Source organism: Leucoraja erinacea, chromosome 10 (assembly GCF_028641065.1).
Source record: "Leucoraja erinacea ecotype New England chromosome 10, Leri_hhj_1, whole genome shotgun sequence".
In the NCBI taxonomy this organism is placed as follows: Eukaryota; Metazoa; Chordata; class Chondrichthyes; order Rajiformes; family Rajidae; genus Leucoraja; species Leucoraja erinaceus.
In genome coordinates this window covers 59356051-59368623 of record NC_073386.1, presented here as the reverse complement: position 1 = coordinate 59368623, position 12573 = coordinate 59356051, and the positions used below count along the sequence as shown (strand labels likewise).

Here is a 12573-nt window from a genome sequence, read left to right as displayed (position 1 = left end):
CGTTCCTGTGCTGTCCATCCTATGTTATATGTTCGTAACTGCAGATCAAGCAGGAGGCTCAGTTCATCAGGAGGTTACGGGGTGACTATGCAGAGTCTGACTACCATGGCAGGGACACAGGCCGAACTCCGGGACCATCGCTGGCAACGGAGCTTCTCCCCGCATCAGCTCAATGCCTTTTACACCCGTATAGAACAGGCAAACAAAGTTAATCCACTACGCATCCCCACCATCCCCCCACCGTGATCCAACGACACACGGGTTACCCAAAATTATATGGCAAAGTATTGGTAACATCAGCAACAGTGCTGTGGACAAATTAAGACACAGAGTGCTGGAGTAACTCAGCGGGTCAGACGGCATCCCTGGTGAACATGGATAGGTGACGTTTCAGGTCAGAACAAATTGATCCACATAACATAGTGGTGGTGACCAGAATATGAAATGTCTTGCACATGCCCATGCTTGAAGGCCCTCTAAGAGCAGTAGGGGTATAGGAGGCTCGACATACCTTACTGTCTGTTGCCGAGTCACTACTCAGTAACACCATCTGTGCTGCAATCAGAGCCACAAACAGGTTTTTGTGAATGGAAGTCCGGTCAGACTTTGGAATACTGGAGATTAAAACAGACACTAATTACACTCAGTTGCCATTGTTGCTGCCTGAAGTAAATTATCTGAATGACTCCGATCGTTTCAATGTACAACAAATCAGCAGAAATTATTGAAGGTGAGTGGCACGGTGACGCAGTGGTAGAGTTGCTGCCTCACAGCACCAGAGACCCAGGTTCGATCCCGACTACTGGTGCTGTCTGTTCGAAGTTTGTACGTTCTCCCCGTGGCCCGCATGTGGTTTTCTCCGAGATCTTCGGAATCCTCCCACACTCCAAAGACGTACAGGTGTGTAGGTTAATTGGCTTTGTGTAAATGTAAATTGCCCCTGGTGTGTGTCGTGTATTGTGGATGTGTGGGGATCGCTGGTCGGAACAGACTCGGTGGGCCGAAGGGCCTGTTATAATGCTGTATCTCTAAACTAAACTACCTACAAAAGGTAAACCTATTCAAATACTTACTCCAGCACAGTGAAAAGAATCAAAGTCACCACCAGGGCACAGAGAGAGGCTCCAGATCCAATGAAGGTCAGTTTGTTTAAAACCGTCTCAGTCTCCACACCCCACTGTACAGAACACAAGAAGAGTATAAATATTCTATAAACTGTTAATTTGAAGAAATATGATGCAGTGGTCACCGATTTAGAGTTTGTAATATTCCATATCATTCACACAGAGATAAATACACAGAGAACGTTAATTCCCAGTTACTCCATCCTCGCCCCTCTTCCTTCAGGCAAGAGGTACAGAAGTGGGAAAACGCACACCTCCAGATTCAGGGACAGTTTCTTCCCAGCTGTTATCAGGCAACTGAACCATCCTACCACAAACTTAACATCTTCCTAATTGGAGACCTTTGAACTAATCAGACTTTATCTTGCACTGCATGTTGTATCCTGTATCTGAGCACTCTGGACAGCTTGATTATCATCATGTGTGGTCTTTTCTTTGACAGGATAGCATGCAACAAAAAGTTTTTCACTGTACCTCGGTACACATGACACTAATAAACTAAACAAAACCTGCACGCATGTCCTTTTAATCACAATTGTGCCCCTTGAGAAATGGTAAATGGGAGGCGAGCAGAGACTGACATACATGCTATCCCATTGTCCAACATCCCCTGAAGGACCTCACAATTCACACTCTGCTAAATCCTTGCCCAAACATCTCCCACTGCACCCTCTTCGTTTGCTTAGCACCAATACATTGTCAATCATCAGAGAGTTCTGAATCATAGACTCATAGAGTGATACAGTGTGGAAACAGGCCCTTTGGCCCAACTTGCCCACAGCAGCCAACATGTCCCAACTACACTAGTCTCACCTGCCCGCGTTTGGACCATATCCCTCCAAACCTGTCCTATTCATGTACCTGTCCAACTGTTTCTTAAACATTGGGATAGTCCCTGCCTCAACTACCTCCTGTGGCAGCTTGTTCCATGCACCCGCTACCCTTTGTGTGAAAATGTTATCCAACAGATTCCTATTAAATCTTGCCCCCTTCACCTTAAACCAGGGGTGGGCAACCTTGTTCTGCATAGGGGCCAGGACGCATGTCTGTGAGCGGATGGCAGGCCACATATATCACGTGAACACATGGATCCCGCCCTCAACCCGCCCCGGATGGCAGACATCAAATCACGTGTTCACAGAAGGTGCGCGGCCGTGCCGGCGGCTTTGCGCAGGATTCGGTACAGCCAGAGCTCGCCGTTCGGCCGCGATCAGCCACGATCAGCCACAATCAGCCGCAATCGCCGCTTGGCGGGCCGGATGATTACGGGCGAAAAAAATCTGCCTGCGGGCGGGATGATTCCGGGTTACGGGCCGCATTCGGCCCAGGGGGCCGCAGGTTGCCAACCCCTGCCTCAAACCAATGTTGTCTGATCCTTGATTCAAATGATACTCATGTGTGTAAGCGCCTTGTAAACTGTGGCATTCACACAATGTGGCCAACTTATAAAACAAATTAAAGGCAATAACAAATAATTTGGAACCATTAAAATACCTGAAATATTAGTGTAGATTTACTGTGAAAGATTTCATGATGAGTGCAAGGAAATCATACAGAAATAAAAAATCTGCAGATTGATATTGAGTCTTACAGCACATTGTTCTAAAATCAATCGATGTGTGTAGATAAACTGGTGTTGTCAACATAGTTCATCCTCATTCATGCTTCAAACTTCATTAAATGTGGGAAGTGCAGCTTTACATCATGCAGCAAATATTTTTAATCACATTTGCCACGTTCAGTCACTATGTCACCAACAAAGACCTCCATATTGATCGGTGTGAAATATGTGGAACTGATGCACTGGTGACATTGGACCTCCAGGACTGATGCTGGACAGTAAAACTCTCTGCTGACAAATCATCAACACCATTGAGACACAAAGATGAGTGTTGTTTCCAAAGCGTAAAGACTTTCCTAACCAGACCTATCACGAACAAATCTCAATATTTGTGCACTACAGATCGATTAATACCAATTTTTTGCTTATGGTTCATAGGCGCAGAACTAGGCCATTCAGCCCATCAAGTCTACTCCAGCATTCAATCATGGCTGATCTTTCTCTCCCTCTCACCCCATTCTCCTGCCTTCTCCCCATAACCCCAGACACCCGCACTTATCAAGAATCTATCTATCTCCGCCTTAAAAATATCCATTGACAGCCTCCACAGCCTTCTGTAGCAATGAATTCCACAGATTCACCACCGACTGACTAAATAAATTAGTCCTCATCTCCTTCCTAAAGGAATGTCCTTTACTTCTGAGGCTATGACCTCCCACTGGTGGAAATATCCTGTCCACATTAGCAAGTTTGCAGATGACACAAAGCTGGGTGGCATGTTGAACTGTAAGGAGGATGCTATGAGGATGCTGGGTGACTTCGACAGGTTGGGTGAGTGGGCAGATGCATGGCAGACGCAATTATCCATTTTGGTGGCAAAAACAGGTAGGCAGATTATTATCTGAATGGTGTCATTTTGGGAAAAGGGGAAGTACAGCGAGACCTGGGGGTCCTTGTTCATCAGTCATTGAAAGTAAGCATGCAGGTACAGCAGGCAGTGAAGCTAGCGAATGGCATGTTGGCCTTCATAACAAGAGGAGTTGAGTATAGGAACAAAGAGGCCCTTCTGCAGTTGTACAGGGCCATTGTGAGACCACACCTGCAGTATTGTGTGCAGTTTTGGTCTCCTAATTTGAAGAAGGACATTCTTGCTATTGAGGGAGTGCAGTATAGGTTTACAAGGTTAATTCCCGGGATGGCGGGACTGTCATATGCTGAGAGAATGGAGCGGCTGGGGCTTGTATACTCTGGAATTTAGAAGGATGAGAGGTTATCTTATAAGATTATTAAGGGTTTGGACACGCTAGAGGCAGGAAACATGTTCCCGATGTTGGGAGAGTGCATATCCAGGGCTCAAACGATTAAGAATAAGGGGTAAGCCATTTAGAACGGAAATTAGGAAAAACTTTTTCACACAGAGAGTTGTGAGTCTGTGGATTTCCCTGCCTCAGATGGCAGTGGAGGCCAATTCTCTGGAGGCTTTCAAGAGATAGTTAGATAGATCTCTTGAAGATAGCAGAGTCAGGGGATATGGGGAGGTGGGAACGGGGTACTGATTGTGGATAATCAGCCTCGATCACAGTGAATGACGGTGCTGGCTCGAAGTACCGAATGGCCTCTACTGCTGCACCTATTGTCTATTGTCACTCTATCTTTCAAATTGAAAGTAAAGTTCCCACACTTCCCATGTTGTGAAGATTGAAAGGGTACAGAGAAGATTTACGAGGATGTGGCCAGGACTAGGGTCTGAGCTACAGGGAGTGGTTGAGTAGGCTGGGACTCTATTCCTTGGAGCGCAGGAGGATGAGGGGAGATCTTATAGAGGTCTATAAAATCAAAAGAGGAATAGATCAGGTAAATGCACAGCCTCTTGCCCAGAGTAGGTGAATCGAGGACCAGGAGACGTATGTTTAAGGTTAAGGGGAAAAGTCTTAATAGGAATCTAAGAGCTATCCTTTTCACATAAAGGGTGGTGGGTGTATGGAACAAGCTGCCAGAGGCAGGGACTGTCCCAACGTTGGAGAAACAGTTAGACAGGTACATGGATAGGACAGGTTTGGAGGGATATGGACAAAACGCGGGCAGGTGGGACGAGTGAGCTGGGACATGTTGGCCGGTGTGGGCAAGTTGGGCCTGTTTACATGTTGTATCACTCTATGACATGACTCAATCTGTAACCAGATGGCAACCTGTGTGTTTGGGTTGTTTCTTGGGATGGTGTGAGAATGCTTTGTTCGTCCGTAAACAGACCTGCATTTCTGTGAATTGCATCAACACGGCAAAGTTAGTAGTGTGGCTGCAGAAACAGACGGTAATGTCAGACTCAGCCCGGACCACGTGGCAACCTTGACTTGACCATCCGACAAAACGGCCGTCTCTGAAAGAAACGGGATTAAAACATTCACACACACAGCAGATCCGCAGTGTCAAAACCAAACAGTTTCAGATAATCAAGCACACCTTTAATAGGCATGTTACATTAATAGTTAACTGTGAAGCAGATTGAGAAGAATCAAATACACAGGACTAGATGTTAAAAGTCCCTTGTGCCAATAGGTCTTACAGAGTCTTACAGCACAGGAACAGCTCCTAATGTCCACATATCGATATGAATCCCATTTACAGCACTTACTCCACAGCCTAGGTGCCTTGACAAGCGCTGATCCAGAATCCTATTAAATGTTGGGTCTCTTTGTTAGTAACTAACATTTAGTAACAGCCCTGACAGCCCTTTAAGTTTATAAATTAACCCGTATGTCACAGAATCAGGAAGGTCATAGATCTATGTGGGCAGATGCTGGTTTACTCTGAAGAGCGGAACAAAATGCTGGAGTAACTCAGCGGAAAAGGCAGCATCTCTGGGTTGAAGGAATGGGTGACCTTTCCAGCCAAGACCTTCTTCTGATTGAGAGTCAGGGGGAGAGGGAGACACAAAGATATGGAAGGGTAAGGTGTGAAAACAAGACTTTAAAGGGGAATAAGATCAAGGAAAGTGCAGAATAGATCATTGTTAGCTAGAGGAAGGTGGCAACAAAGCATACAAAGATAAAATTTAATCAGGAAGACAGTCAGATTGGTCAGAGAACAAGGATGGGGGAATTCAACCCCCCTATCACCCATTCCTTCTCTCCAGAGATGCCGCCTGTCCCGCTGAGTTACTCCAGCATTTTGTGTTTATCTTTGGTGTAAACCAGCATCTGCAGTTCCGTCCCACACAGGAGAAAAGTCACCCTCTGTTCCTCCTCTTCCACTTCCAGTGGTCCCAGTTCAATTGGAACTATATGCTTTCCCTTATTTACTCACAGCAAGAAAAGATTGGATAGGAAAATCTGGTTTATTCTCACAGCAACGATTTTAATGACATGAGCAAATGTAGAAAAACAAAAATAGACACAGTGCTGGAGTAACTCAGCGGGTCAGGCAGCATCTGTGTAGAACATGGATAGGTGACATTTCACAGAGTTGGAGTAACTCAGCGGGTCAGGCAGCATCTGTGGAGAACATGGATAGGTGATGTTTCACAGAGTGCTGGAGTAACTCAGCGGGTCAGGCAGCATCTGTGGAGAACATGGATAGGTGACGTTTCAGGTCGAGACCCTTCTTAACACTGTGGGAGGGGAGAGGGCAAAGAAAATGGGAAGAGAAGAGGAGCAGAACAAAGCAATGGCAGGCAATAGGTGAACAGTAGGCAGATGTTTATGAAAACTCCCTCCCCTGTCATTGCCGATCAAAAATCCCTTTGTTCCTGCACAGATTACTTGGGTGACCATTCCTTGGGCACTAATTGTTGACAGATTTAGATTGAACATTGATCAGCTACAGTGAAGCCCAGGAATGATGGGGAAAAATGAGCTGTTGATCCCTGTTAAGTCTGCACTGAAAGCAATAATCTGCGCTGACCAAAGTCTGGTACTTACTGAAGACTGAAATTCCAAAACACACATGCAGGGGTGGCGAATTTCGAAAATCCAACCTTAAAATGAGAAGATAAACAGTTGGTCAAACCGGGCAAACTGCGTGCCAAGTTTCATTTACACTTGAAAGAACTCCAAAATCTCAGAACATTGACCTGTAAATGAGTTGTTAGTTGGATACTGCTTATTTGACTTGTATGGACCTAAAAATGGATTTTACCTGCTGGTTATAATCCCCATAAATAATTCAAAATTCTGTGATTTTACAATGATAAAAATGTTGAGGCTCATTTACAATATTCCAGGTTAAATTTGCATTGTTGATCTACATGCTCCAGTCCTGTTTTGTAACCAATTTAAGAAACGTTTTATTCTCTCCTTAATTGTGGTTTTTCATGCATGTCTATTGATTAATGCGGATGTCAGGGATTATAGAGAGAAGGCAGGAGAATGGGGTTGAGAGGGAAAGATGGATCAGCCATGATCGAATGACGGAGTAGACTTAATGGGCCAAATGGCCTAAAGGGCATGTCCCACTGTACGTGTTTACCCAAGAGCTCTCCCGAGTTAAAAAAAAAAATCAAACTTGTGGTAAGTACGTAGAATGTACGTAGCGGGCACGTCGGAGCTCGGGACGTCTCTTAGCGGCTCGTAACGCTAACGGCAGGTACTCGGGAAACGTGGTAAGATCGTGAGGTTTTTTCAACATGTTGAAAAATGTCCACGGGAGCCCCGAGTACCTACGAGCGGCCATTACCGTAATTCTCTGAGTTCGAATCGGGGGAAACTCGGGAGAACTCTTGAATTACCTCGTACAGTGGGACAGGCCATTAATTCTACTTATGAACACCTCACGTTTTATATATGCGGAGATTGGTGGTGGGAGGGAGAAGGTAGGGGGTGGGAATGGGGCTATCATTGCCTTTGCCTTTGATTGCCGGCTGATACCACCCCTCTCTGACTCCATCATTCCTGCCATTGCACACACCATCAAATCTATCCGAGAACGGAATGCATGCAACCAAGGGTTCAGCTATTCTAATCGGCCAGAACTATAACCTTTATTATTATTGAATATTATTCATTTTGAAGACCAGTCTCAGTTTGCTTACCACAGGGCGATGTGACAGAGAGTATTGCACAGCTGTTGGGATGTTTCTTGCTTTGACTGGATCACGTACAGTCGATGAGATTACAGCTGTTTGAAGCTGGCTTGCTTGCAAATTGGAATCATAATAGATGACGTTGTATCGGCTGCTTTCACTGCAAAAGTTATACAGTTAGACCCATTAAACTCACTGCGTTTCAATTTGCAATGAATAAAATAGTTCAGTTTAGTTTAATGTCATGTGTATCGAGGTACAGTGAAAAGCTTTTTGTTGAGTGCTGTCCAGTCAGTGGAAAGACAATACATGATTACAATCAAGCCATTTACAGTGTACAGATACATAATAAAGGAATAACATTTAGTGCAAGGTAAAGCCAGCAAAGTCCAATCAAGGATAGTCCAAGGGTCACCATTGAGGTGGATAGTAGTTCAGCACTGCTCTCTGGTTGTGGTAGGATGGTTTAGTTACCTGATAACAGCTGGGAAGAAACTGTCCCTGAATCTGGAGGTGTGAGTTTTCACACTTCTATAACTTTTGTCTCATGGGAGAAAAGTGAGGTGGCCAGGGTGTAGATGATGCTGCTGGCCTTGCCGAGGCAGCGTGAGGTGTAAATGGAGTCAATGGAAGGGACAGTTGGTTTGTGTGATGGTCTGGGCTGCGTCCACAATTCGCTGCAATTTCATGTGCTCATGGATGGATCTGTCACCAAACCAAGCTGTGATGCGTCCTAATAAAATGCTTTCTCTGGCACATCTGTAGACGTTGATGCCAGTTGTAGGGGACATACCAAACCTCCTTAGCCTTCTACCATGGCTGATATTGTAGTGATAAGGAAGCGAGTTGATATTGTAGGGCCAGGAAGCGAGCGGGCAAGATCATCTCTGACCCCTCTCACCCTGGCCACAAACGCTTTGAATCATTTCCCTCTGGAAGGCGACTCCGGACTGTCAAAGCTGCCACAGCCAGACATAAAAACAGTTTTTATCCACGAGTAGTTGCTCTACTCATCAGCCAAAAATCTGTAGCCTCCCTTTGATCTGGTATTTTGTTGGTTCACATGCTTGATCAATGGTGTTTTATCATTAATGTTTTATTATTATTAATGTTTAGTGTTTTTGTAACTGTCACTGTATGTCATGTTGTTACTTGTGGGCGGAGCACCAAGTCAAATTCCTTGTATGTGAATACTTGGCCAATAAACTTACTTAGTTACAAATCAGTCTGCTATTTCACTGTTAAAATCATCAATGATAGAATTAACAAATTTGTTCTGTATTATTTATAATCATAACCTTACCTTTTTTCCTTCCTGCCGGCCACCAATACAGAGTCTACGTTGTGAGGTGCCAAATGATTTTCTACACTACGGTAGTAAACGTGTATAAATATCAATTCATTGTACCCTAGAAATGAAAGAAACACAGTATTTCACTTAGCAACAGCCAACAATGATTGCAGCATAACAATCATTTAGTTCAAAGTTCAAAGTAAACTTTATTTTCAATTCAATTATGCAACAGTAGTTACACAGAGGATCGAAATTACGTTTCCCCATACTCCAAATGTGCAAGTAATATTAAAAACACAGACAGACAACATACCAATAAAAATAGACAATAGACATACATTATTTAAAATATTAAAATATTCACAGTATGCCAAAATGTAGCAAAAACTTTGAGGTATTTTAAAAAGGGTGCAACAATGAAAGGTGCAATATAGAAAAAGTGCAAATTTCGTACTGGAGACATTGAGCCAAAGTTATTTTCACAGTTTGTTTGTCTTTGTTTGGGTACTGTTCATGGAATTTTCTTAAGTGTGTTGAGTAGTCTGATGGCCTGAGGTAAAAAGCTGTTTTTGAATCTGGTGGTTTTGCTCCGCATGCTGCGGTAGCGCTTACCGGAAGGTAGGAGGGTGAACAGTTTGTGTGCTGGGTGGGTGGTGTCTTTGATGATATTGCTTGCTCTCTTGCGACAGCACAACACCACCACACCACAAAATTATTATAACGCAGCACAACACCACCACAAAACCTGTGGAGAGGATCAGTTCCTACAGATACTGCCTGACCCGCTGAGTATCTCCTGCATTATGTCCTTTGCTCAGGATTCCAGCATCTGCAGTTCCTTGCGTCACCAGCACCACTGGACCTACCAGAATGTATCAGGATGCATCACAGCTTGGTTTAGGTTAACAACTTCATCCAACCCCAAGAAATTGCAGCGAATTGTAGACGTAGCCCAGACCATCACACAAACTAACCCGACTCCATTTATACCTCACGCTGCCTCGGCAAGGCCAGCAGCATGATCAAGGACGGGTCGCGGCCCGGCCACTCCCTCTTCTCCCCTCTCCCATCAGGGCATAAAAGAGGTAGAAGTGTGAAAATGCACACCTCCAGATTCAGGGACAGTTTCTTCCCAGGCAACTGAACCATCCTACCACAACCAGAGAGTAGTCCTGAACTACTATCTACCTCATTGGTGATCCTCGGACTATCCTTGGTCGGACTTTGCCGGCTTTACCTTGCACTAAACGTTATTCCCTGATCAGGTATCTAATGGCTCAATTGTAATAATGTATTGTCTTTCCGCTGACTGGTTAGCACGCAACAAAAGCTTTTCATTATACCTCAGTTATTGATTGGGGACAATCAGCCATGATCACAATTAATGGCGGTGTTGGCTCGAATGGCCGAATGGCCTCCTCCTGCACCTATTTTCTATGCTTCTATGGTCCATGTGAAATAGTAAACTAAACTTAAACTGATGTAGAGAATGCTAGTGGTTGGTAACTGTAGTCAAAGATAAATAATAGACACTAAATGCTGGAATAACTCAATGGGACAGGCAGCATCTCTGGATCGAAGGTATGGGTGACATTTCAGACATAAATCTGACATAAATATTCCTCAATCTGTTTCATTGCTCATTCATGAGGTTTGGACATCAACAGTCAACGTACATTGCCCATCCTTAGTCCCGAAGCAGTTCAGATCCTAGGGTGGACCTGAGGTCACACATCGCCCAGACAACATTGGTTTCCTTCTGTGATACAACTGCGCCTTCACATAATCCTGCAGTTTGGTGCCCAGTGTTGCTCAGGCAGCTTTAAGATTTAATGCCAGAACAACGGGTTTCACAGCTTGAAGTCCCCAGTTGATGTACTCAGTTGAATCCATGACTAGGTCAGTGGCCCAGGTTGCTGCCTGGAGGAGGAGAGGTTGTGGGGGCGGGGGGGGGTGTGGGGTGGGGGAGGAGGTGTGTATGTGGGCAGGAGGGGGTGTGGGGGGGGGAGGAGGGATGTGTGGGGGAGGGTGTGCGTGTTGAGGGGGGTGTGTGTGTGTGGCGGGGGGGGGGTTGGGGGTGTGGGTGGGTGGGGGTGTAGGGGCGGGGGGGGTGTTGGCAGGGGTGGTATGGGCGGGATGAGAGTGGGGGGGTGTGGGCGGGGGGGGGGGGGGGGGGGGGGGGGGGGGGGGGGGGGGGGGGGGGAGGGGGGGGGGGGGGGGGGGGGGGGGGGGGGGGGGGGGGGGGGGGGGGGGGGGGGGGGGGGGGGGGGGGGGGGGGGGGGGGGGGGGGAAGGGGGGGGGGGGGGGGGAAAGAGCCAGCGAGGGGGACCAGAGGCTGGAATTGGCGGTGCGATGGGGACTCCTGGCGCCGGTCGCTGGTCGTTCTCCTCCGTTTTCCGTTTGGCGACATCTCCGAACCTGGGCTGGGCAGGGTCACCAATGCTGGCTTGGGTCCGGTCAGGTCTCTGATGCTGTGGCTGCTTGGGGCTGGGCTGCTTGGGGCTGGGCTGCTTGGGGCTGGGCTGCTTGGGGCTGGGCTGCATCGGGTCCATCCAAAAATTGTATCCAGTTGGAAACCTCCGCCGGACATCTTCAGCTCCAGTAAAGACGCGATGGTGCCGGAAGGGGCGGACCGTCCCAGTGAGTGACAGGGGAAAAGACTAATCACCATGGCATTGAACGGCAGGAGTAGAGATCGATCTGCACACGCATGGTTTTTATAAATTTTTTAACTTCGCTAACTTTTACGACATTCAACCATTCGGAATGAAACTTGGTGCAATTGCAGCACCGGAGAACGGTGATTGAACAGGCAAAAAATTGTGGCGCTATCGGGAACCGTTTTTGCGCAAATAGAAAGATTGCACAAACCGGAAGATAACAAGATCAGAATTTTAGTTATGTATAGATGTGTTGGCACGCCAACATATTTAATAAGGATGATTAAACCAGTGCTTAGTAAACTAGCTACGTCCCTCGACATTGTACTATTTGCCCTGAAGTACAACAAAGCCTCTATACTCCAGCAGTGTTTAGTTTAGTTTTGCATAGAGATACAGCGCAGATACAGGCCTTTCAATCCACCGAGTCCGCACTGACCAGCACACTGACACTATCCTACACACTCCAGAGACAATTTAAAATTATACTGTGCCAATGAGTCTGAAGAAGGGTCTCGACCCAAAACGTCACCCATTCCTTCTCTCTAGAGATGCTGCCTGTCCTGGTGAGTTACTCCAGCTTTATGTGTTATCTTCAATTAGCCTATAAACCTGTATGTCTTTGGAGAGTGGGAGGAAATCGAAGATGTATGAGAAAACACACGCAGGTCACAGGGAGAACGAACAAACTCCGTACAGACAGCACCCGTAGTCAGGATCGAACCAGGGTCTCTGGAGCTGTGAGGCAGCAACTCTACTGCTGCACCACCATGGCGCTCACCACTGTTCTCCACTGTAACATTTTCAACACCTACCAATTTACTGCAGTCAAAGATAAATGAATCCAAAGCCAACCTAACAATCACATCAATAGTCCTCAACCTCTCAACCTCTTTCATTGCTCATTCATGAGGATT

At 46.2% G+C, this 12573-nt stretch overlaps 1 protein-coding gene across 1 annotated transcript in view; it reads right to left on the bottom strand.

The window, feature by feature from the left end:
* Positions 1-12573, bottom strand: part of LOC129700667 (adhesion G-protein coupled receptor D2) — a 311685-nt gene that overhangs the window by 264776 nt on the left and 34336 nt on the right. Inside the window, exons 11-16 of the mRNA XM_055641248.1 lie at positions 9006-9111; positions 7712-7862; positions 6603-6658; positions 4936-5062; positions 1074-1177; positions 512-614 (exon numbers count right to left, since the gene is read on the bottom strand). Of these exons, the coding sequence (XP_055497223.1) occupies positions 512-614; positions 1074-1177; positions 4936-5062; positions 6603-6658; positions 7712-7862; positions 9006-9111 (647 nt within the window). The remainder of the gene's footprint in view (positions 1-511; positions 615-1073; positions 1178-4935; positions 5063-6602; positions 6659-7711; positions 7863-9005; positions 9112-12573) is intronic.